Below are 9,305 nucleotides of genomic sequence, written 5' to 3' on the forward strand. Positions count from 1 at the left end.
TTTTTTAATGTGTTTATCACTAAAAACTTCCTTCTCAGTACTGCTTTTGCTATATCCCCTAAGCTTTGGTATATTTTATTATTGTTTTCATTTGTCTCAAGATATTTTTAAATTTCCCTTTGACTTCTTCTTTGACTCAGTGGTTGGTCAAGAGTGGATTGATTTCCAAATATTTGTGTGTTTTCTTTTTTTTTTTTTTTTATTTTATAAATTTATTTATTTTAGTTGGGGGCTAATTACTTTACAATATTGTAATAGTTTTTGCCATACATTGACATGAATCAGCCATGGGTTTACATGTGTTCCCCTTCCTGGACCCCCCACCCACCTCCCTCCCCATCCCATCCCTCTGGGTCATCCCATTGCCCCAGCCCTGAGCATTTGTCTCATGCATCGAACATGGAATGGTGTTCTGTTTCACATATGATAATATACATGTTTCAATGCTATTCTCCCAGAACGTCCCACCCTCACCTTCTCTGTTTTCTTAATTTCCTTTTGTTACTGATTTCTAGTTTTATTTCATTGAAAAGTGCAATAAAATAAAGTAAAAGAGATTTTAGTGTTCTTAAACTTGTAGAGATTTGTTTTGTGACTTAGCATGTGATCTATCCCAGAAAATGTTCCCTGTATGCTTAAAAAGAGTATATATTCCACTGCTCTTGGTTTGGAATATAGTCTGTATATGTTGTTAAGTCAAAATTGGTGTATAGTATTGTGCAAGTCTGGCATTCCATTATTGATTTTCCATCTGAAAGATACATCCATTGTTAACATGAAGTATGATAGTCTCCTATTATTATTGAAAAAAAAAACTTGAAGAACTACTTTTAATATCTCATTGGGCAGGTCTAATGGTGATGAACTCCTTCAGATTTTGTTTTTTGAGGAAAGTCTTGATCTCTCCTTCATTTCTGAAAGAGAACTTTGTTGGGCAAAGTATTCTTATTTGGTTGGTTTTGTTTTTGTGTTTTCTTTCTCAACACATTGAATATACCATCTCATTCTCTTTTGGTCAGCAAGGTTTCAGCTGAGAAATTCACTGATTGACTTGTGTAGATTTTGTTATATGTGAGGAATTAATCTTTCTTTTTCTGTTTTTTAAAATGGTCTCTATCTTCAATTTTGGACTGTTTTATTATAATGTATCTTGGAGAAAATTTTTTGAATTGAAATTTTGGGATTGCCTGTTAGCTTCATGAACTTGGGTATCCAGATATCCCTCCAGATTTGAGAAGTTCTCAGTCATTATTTCTTTTAATAAGCTTTCTGTCATTTCTCCCTCTTTTCTTCTCTGACTCCAGTAATGTATAGATGACTTCTGTCAATGGTATCCCACAGTTTTTGGAGGCTTTGTTCACTCTTTTACTCATTTTTCTTTTGCTGCTCTGACTGAAGGATTTCACTGTTTGTGAAACAGTTCGTAGATCTCCCTTTCTTTAGGGTCAGTCATTGTAGCTAATCATATTTCCTTGATTATTAATGACCCTGTGGCTTTGTGTTGGTTTCTGTACATTTGAAGAAGTAGACACCTCTTCTAGTCTTTACAGGGTGGCTTCAGCAAGGAAAGCCCTTTACCAGTGAGATATTATGGGCGAGCCATACGGGGTGGTGTCTGTGGTTGACCTTTCTGATGAAGTCCTTGGGCTTACAGCGCCTGAGTCCATGGGATCAGACCTGGATCCTGGTTCCCCAGAACCAGCTAAGTGCTGTGGACCTGGGGTGAGCCCAGTGTCTGGGTCTGGAAGTCCTATCCTGGTTCTGGGCTGGGTGCCTGGCTTCATGGAACTAACATGGTGCCCTGGTGGGTTGGGAGCCTGGGTCTATAATAGCTGACCTAGCATTGGGCCTGGCTGGGAGCCTGGATTAATAGGAGCCTGCCTGGAGCCTGGGTTCACGGAGGCCATTTTGGTGCCTAGAGCTGCAGATTCCAACCCAGTGCTGGGATGGGTGGGATCTTGGGTTTACAAGAGCCCACCAGAAACCTTGCACCAAAAGAGCCACCTGAGGATGGTGGTGCTGAGGGACCATGCTGGGGTCTGCAGTGGAGCTGGGTGCTCACTTCACTTCCTCCCACAGGGAGGATGTTTGTTTCCCTAATGGGCTGCCTGAGTTTAGAGGAGGATCATAGACATAATGTGAAGTTACCTTTCCCACCATCTTCAATGCCTCTTTTCTCTTTTCTGTGCTCTGCCCAGGGGCTGTCATCCTTCATCTGGAATGCTTAGGTCTTCTGAAGGTATTTTTATAAATACTTGTGGATTGTTGTTCCAATGGATGTTTCTGGGAAAGGATAGGCACTGGGAATTCTAATATTGCCATCTTGCTGATGTTATCCCATCCCATTTCATTCCTGTCTTTTCCTGATTTTATTTAGTTGTTTATCTGTATTCTGTTATAGCCCACTGAGCTTTTTAAGATGATTGGTTTAAAGTCTTTGGCAGTTTGTGGAACTCCATTTCTTCAGGGTCAATTACTAGAAGTTTATGATTTTCCCAGGTGCTGCTGCTGCTGCTTAGTCACTTCGGTCGTGTCCGACTCTGTGCGACCCCATAGACGGCAGCCCACCAGGCTCCCCCGTCCCTGAGATTCTCTAGGCAAGAACACTGGAGTGGGTTGCCATTTCCTTCTCCAGTGCATGAAAGTGAAAAGTGAAAGTGACTCAGTGGTAAAGAATCTGCCTCCCAATGCAGGAGACGTGGGTTCGATTCCTGGGTTGGGAAGATCCTCTGGAAGAGGAAATGGCAATCCACTCCACTTTTCTTACCTGGAGAATCCCATGGACAGCCTGGCAGGCTACAGTCCATGGGGTCACAAAGAGTGGGACGTGGCTTAGCGACTGAGCACACATACACTAGAAGTTTATGTTTCCCTTGGTGGTGTCATGTTTCCCTGATTCTCTGTGGTCTTTGTGTCCTTGTACTGGTGTCTGTGCATTTCAAGAGAGTTTCTACAGGGAAAGGACTTCATCACTATCAGTCAGCCAATTCTGGGATCCTCCACAGGTAGGGGCTTTCAATTCCAGGGTCCTTAGGTTATGTAATTCAGCAGTGCCTGTGGGGTTTGTGGTTGGACAGGATTGGCTAGTGGGACCTATAGCTGGATGGGGCTGGCTGGTGGAGCTCGTGGTCAGGTAGGGTTGTTGGTGGGCTGAGGGACCATCTCTGAGATCTGTGTGCACTAGCCATCCCTTCTTACTTTGTAACAATCCCTAGGTGGTCTAGCTGTGCCAGTTTCTTCAGTTTTCTGCATGAGGTGAGACAGAAGTGGGCCTCTTGAGCAGTGCCTTGAAATGCTGGGAAAGTTGGATCTGTACCTTGGTCTCCTTTTCTCTGCTAGAGAAATCACGGGCCCAGGGGCTCCTTCTCTGTGCTGATGTGCTGGCTTGGGGTCAGGGGTGAGGGCCCTGTGAACAAAGTAAAACTGTTCTTGTCCTTTTAAATGTGATTTTCTCATTTTAGTTTTCACACTCTATCAGGGTGCTGTAATCTTCTCCCTGGGTTCTAGAATTCTCACAAAGGCATTCTTGTCTGTGGATGTTACTAAATTGACATTTCTGTTGGAAGACCAGGGCTGGGGACTTCCCATTCCACCATCTTGCTTATGTCACACCTTGGAGCAAAACTTAAAAGTTTATTCTATTAAGACCTTTGGAAGAGGAACTTCCTTGGTGGTCCAGTAGTTAAGACAACATGATCACAATGTAGGGGATCCAGGTTTGATCCCTGGTCAGGGAACTAGATCTCACATTTTGCAACTAAGAGTTCACATGCCACAACGAAAGATCTCAGGTGCTGCAACTAAGACCCAGTGCCACCAAATGAATAAAAATAAATATTAAAAAAAGAAAAAAATAAACTTTGAAACAGTATTCTATTTCTCTAGCTAGAGTAGGTTCTTCAACTCAAGAAAGTGCCTGTTTTTATTCAGGAAACTTCACCTGAACTTCTAGGTTGACCATGTACCTCTCCTCTCTGCACCCATGATGAGTTGGACACACATTTCTCATTGCACTTGTACTGAAATGACCCATGGCTCCATCTGTCTCTTCACCAGATCATAACCTGTAAGGGCAGAGAGCTGTCTTGGTCACCTTTGTGCTTCTGCATCAGTGTCATAGTTTGCAAAGAGAGTCCACTCTGTATATTTGTGAATTCATTCTGTCATTTACTCTTTCAACAAATAATTACTGAGCTCTTACTATGTGCTAAGCACTAGCCTAGTATGAGTATATAGCAGATCAAAATTGGTAAAAATTCCTGTCCTAAAGAAACTTGCATGCATGTGTGCTCAGTTGCTCAGTCATGTCTGACTCTTTTGCAACCTCATGGACTGTAACCCAACAGGCTCCTCTGTCCACGGGATTTTCCAGGCAATACTGGAATGGGTTACCATTTCCTCCTCTAGGGGATCTTCCTGACCCAGGGATTGAGCCCATATCTCCTGCATTGGCAGGCAGATTCTTTACCACTGTGCCACCTGGGAAACCCCTAAAGAAACTTATCCCTGGTGGCTCAACGGTAAAGAATCTACCTGGAATGCGGGAGACCTGGGTTTGATCCCTGGCTTGGGAAGATCCCCTGGAGGAGGGCATGGCAACTTGCTCCTGTATTCTTGCCTGGATAATCCCCATGGACAGAGGAGACTGGCGGGCTACAGTCCATGGGGTCATAAAGAGTCGGACACGACTGAGCGACTGAGCACAACACAACAATTGGAAGGGCAGGCAATTAATGCAATGAATAAGTCAAGTAAACATTATGCTATTAATAAGTCAAAAGAAAAAAGGGAGAAGAACAGGAAATTGAGAGGGGAGACTATTGGGATTTTGGGCAAGCAGTCTCATGGACAAAGTATCATTTATGTAAAGACCTAAAGAGAGTGAGGTGGTTGGCTTTTGGGGCATCTTCAGGTGAGAGCAGGGAGGGGGCAGGCTGAGGAAGCCTTGATGCCTAATGTGTTTAAAGAAGACTGAGGAGGAGGATGGGAAAGAAATAGGAAATTAAGTCAGAAATGTTCTGGGTGGTAGCTGCCTTGAAAATTCTGCTAAAGTTGTGGACTTTTACTCTAAATTAGATGGGAAGCCAATGAGGGCCTTTTTTGTTTTGTTTTGACCATAACACGTGTCATGCAGGATCTTAGTTCCCCAAACGGGAATTGAAACCCGTGCCCCCTGCAGTGGAAGTGCAGAGACCTAACCACCGGACCCCAGGGAAGTCCCAGGGAAGGTTTCTGACAGAGAAGAGATCAGCTGATTTCTTTCATTAAATGCTTATCAAACTAAATGGACCAAATGTATATAGTTCAAGAAGACATATTAGTTATGTACCTCTATAGTCTAAGTGGTAATTTAGGTCAGAAGATTCCAAACGCACAATATCTTTAAAAATACCCACTTAAACCAAAACAAACCCGCACTATGCAGTGGAGTTAGAGAACACTGCATTAAGGCAAACCACTTGGAGATTTTGGTCTCCAAGATTTTATTAATACATTAAATGAGATTTTATTAATACATTAAACAATATAACTGGACAATCATCATTTCTTCACTTTCTGAAGATATGAGTGTGTCTACTAACATCGCTTTCAAGTTTTCTTTTGTTTTTGTTTTTTAAGTAAGAAACAGTTGGAAAGCTCAAACTATCATATCCTTAACCAACAAGAATTTAGGTTAAATTATTCTTGTGAATTTGGGGATGTACTGGAATGAATTAGGGCTGCATCTTCACTTAAATGGATTTTACTTCTTTGCTTAAATTTGTCATTTTGGAATGCTGAAAGGCTAACTAGATTATTACAGTCCCTTAAAAAGTAAAATCTGAGAGTTATTGTAAAGAATGAAGTGACTTTCTGTTTTCTTTAATGTTCTAATTCTTAACTCCCGTTTATATATCACTACGCACATTTGTGTGATGATTATATAGTGGAGTGGGAAAGTGAAAGTGAAATTCACTCAGTCGTGTCTGATTCTTTGCGACCCCATGGACTATACAGTCCATGGAATTCTCCAAACCAGAATACTGGAGTGGATAGCCTTTCCCTTCTCCAGGGGATCTTCCCAATCCAGGAATCGAACCCTGCTCTCCTGCATTGCAGGCAGATTCTTTACCAGCTGAGCCACAAGGGAAGCCCAGTGGAGTGGGAAGGTTTTTAGTTTGTTTGTTGGTATGTTTGTTTTTGCTGTGCCATGTAGCCTGTGAGATCTTAGTTCCCCGACCAGGGATCGAACCCAAGCCCCCTGCCTTGGAAGCATGGAATCTTAAAGCACTGGACTGCCACGTAAGTCCTGGAATGGGAAGTTTTCTTTCTTTCTTTCTTCCTGCTTTTTTTGAGATCTGGTACCATTATTTTTAAAAAGTAAGGACATTCTATACATTTTGTTACTTTGAAGAACAGAGTCACTAGATAGCAGATAGATATTCAAAGGGTTGCAAGAGTGGATATGCTGTGGTCTTTACTCTTACAAAGTTGCTTGTTTATAAATAGCCAGAGAGCTGAAATTAATCCTTTCCCTATAATATGAATTCAGTATAGTCTGGACTAAGACAGCATAACATTAGTAAAAAGGGATTTATATCACGTGGGACATAATCTTAGTGAGTTTACTTCAAGTTATTTATTTGGTGACCTCTTCTTGTGAGGATCAGTAATGTATTTTGGAAATATTCTTTGGAAACGATAAATAATCAGTAAATTGGGCAGGGACACAATTTTGCCTCTTGTCTGGGCTTCTTGTAGATCCTGCTTGATCCCGGAGCAGTTTCACTGCCACCAGAGCCTGCCTTGCTGCATATCAACACCACACGATCACAGGAAACCAGCCATGGACATGCCAGAACATTCCTGGCAGTTTGTACATTTTGTTTCACGGAACAAAATGCTGAAAACAATGAGAAAACCTTGAGATTACAAATGATCTTGCTAACAATTTAAGAGACTTTCAATTTTTGACTTCCTGCCTGCAGGAAGGAAATGACAGTTGGAAGTGTGGAGAACAGGTGTCGCCCTGGACAGCATGATATCTTCTGCTTACTAAAATAAAAACTCCTGCATCAACACTCCTACATGGAAGTGAGTTCTAACCACAAGACTCAGTCTTTCCACCACAGACCCTGCTTCAGAAAACCAAATCTGTTTCCTACCAGGAAGTTGTTAAACCCAGCATTCAAGAGCAGACTCGGGCAGAATTCCTCGAATCAATCTGGGATAAATCCAAGTAAAGAATTCAGGTGGCTTGAAAATGTCCCCCTCCATGTCCTTCCAGTGACTGGCAGTACAGTTGCATGGCAGACTCGTCAGGAGACTTAGAAGGGACAGAATTTGGACTGACAGAAACTGGTCCCAGCTGAAGGGTAGGGTAGGGATCCTAAACCCTCTCTTATATCCCTTTGTGTTTGTCAGGGGTGTGGCATTGTTTTTCACCCATAGCTTCAAGCTGGCATTGAAGCTTTCTGTTTTTCCTTTGGCAAACTAGCTAGTTACTCTATCCCTCATGAAGGAGATTTCCATGCCTCTCAATCTGTTATGGAAAATTTAGACAAATGATACTTTGGAGGGGCTGAGGACCCTGAAATGATTGAAGACTATGCCTTGGCCCAGATGATTACCAGACAGTCCTCTCCAACCACCTTCGTTAACAACGCAAATCCATCGTGGGATATGCATTCTTGAGGGCACGTGTGTTGGAAAATGTTGGGAAAGACATTTTAACATTGGGATGTAGAAAGTCTTTGTGAATGCTTGCAAGGGGCAAAGTTTTTTGTTTTTTTTTTTTTCCAAACATGCATTGTGGGATTAAGAAGCTCTGTAATCCCCAAGATCTTTGACTTTGAAGCCATGGCTAGTGAGGAAGGAGACATGACAGCTGTCATTGGGGCCACTCAAGGACACTGAACCTCATGGGCTTAGTGAGCAGATTGTATTGGAACTCGTAGTATGTGATTTCTCCCCCTGCAGAGTCAGTTTAGAAACAGCGTTCCCCTGAAATAAAAACAAGGTAGCCATTTTCACAGTCTAGCACATTCTCCCTGCTGCCCGCCACTTCTCTTACCCATCATCTGTTCCTTCCTTCCTTCCCCAAATATACACTAAGGGCTGATTATGTACTGAGCGTTGTGCCAAGAAATGATGGTACAAAGACAAAAGCACATGCTGTCTGCCTTCAGGGAACTTTCAGTTTCATAGGAACCCAATGTGCAAACATCTTAGGGAAACAAGAGTATTCAAAAGGTGTTTTATATGTAGCTTTAATCTGTTGGATTTGTTTTTTTTTGTCTGAGTTATGCGGCATTCAGGATCTTCGTTTCCTGACCAGGGATTGAACCCGGGCCCCCTGCAGTGGGCGTACAGAGTCCTAACCACTGGACGGCCAAGGCTGCTGCTGCTGCTAAGTCGCTTCAGTCGTGTCCGACTCTGTGCGACCCCATAGACGGCAGCCCACCAGGCTTCGCCATCCCTGGGATTCTCTAGGCAAGAACACTGGAGTGGGTTGCCATTTCCTTCTCTTATGCATGAAAGTGAAAAGTGAAAGGGAAGTCACTCAGTCGTGTCCGACTCCTAGCGACCCCATGGGCTGCAGCCTACCAGGCTCCTCCGTCCATGGGATTTTCCAGGCAAGAGTACTGGAGTCGGTTGCCATTGCCTTCTCCAGGACGACCAAGGAAATCCCCTCAAAAAGTGTTTTACACCCAAGAGGAATTACTCGCTTCTACTTGAAGAAGGAGAGTAAGAAAAGATTTCTGAGAGATGAAAATCCTTAATCCGGGGCTGAGGGGTGAAGACGGCACTTGTTCACACTCTCCTGTGAGATCAGGAGAAAATATCTGAATTCAACCCCAACTGCCCAGCCAGAAAACAATCCTTCACAGCCTCCCTCCACTGCCCCATCTCCTGCTTGCCTCTAAGCTATGCCCCCGCTATTTAGTTCAGCCATTGCAGGGGTAAGCAAAAGTAAAATTTGTTCATTCTGCTTCTGCTTGGAAGTAGGGGGAAAAATTGTGTAGGGAAGATTTTAAAAGATAGAACACAAAATTTTTAAAAAGTTTAAATTTCTTTGCTCAGTTGACTGTTTACTAAAGTTGTTTTCTAATTTTTATGCTTGTGAAATATTCCAACTATGCAAATATTAAAAAATGCAAAAACCCTCTCTGCCCCACCTCACCCATTCTCCAGGGATAATGCTGTTAACAGTTAGATTGCTATCTTCCTGGATTATAAATTTACATTTAAATCTACAACTACAATATTTCAAAACAAAAATCTATTGTTTTTCTCTGCCACCCCTCTCCCCAACTCACTGCATC

General features: G+C 42.6%; 1 protein-coding gene across 1 annotated transcript in view; it reads left to right on the forward strand.

Moving 5' to 3' along the window:
* Positions 1-8,014, forward strand: part of STAM (signal transducing adaptor molecule) — a 77,460-nt gene extending 69,446 nt beyond the window's left edge. The window contains exon 15 of the mRNA XM_081553775.1: positions 6,742-8,014. Within this exon, the coding sequence (XP_081409901.1) occupies positions 6,742-6,936 (195 nt within the window). The 3' untranslated portion in view covers positions 6,937-8,014. The remainder of the gene's footprint in view (positions 1-6,741) is intronic.
* The last annotated feature ends 1,291 nt before the right edge of the window (positions 8,015-9,305 follow it).

This window comes from Giraffa tippelskirchi, chromosome 13 (assembly GCF_054371585.1).
Source record: "Giraffa tippelskirchi isolate mGirTip1 chromosome 13, T2T-mGirTip1v1.2.pri, whole genome shotgun sequence".
NCBI lineage: Eukaryota > Metazoa > Chordata > Mammalia > Artiodactyla > Giraffidae > Giraffa > Giraffa tippelskirchi.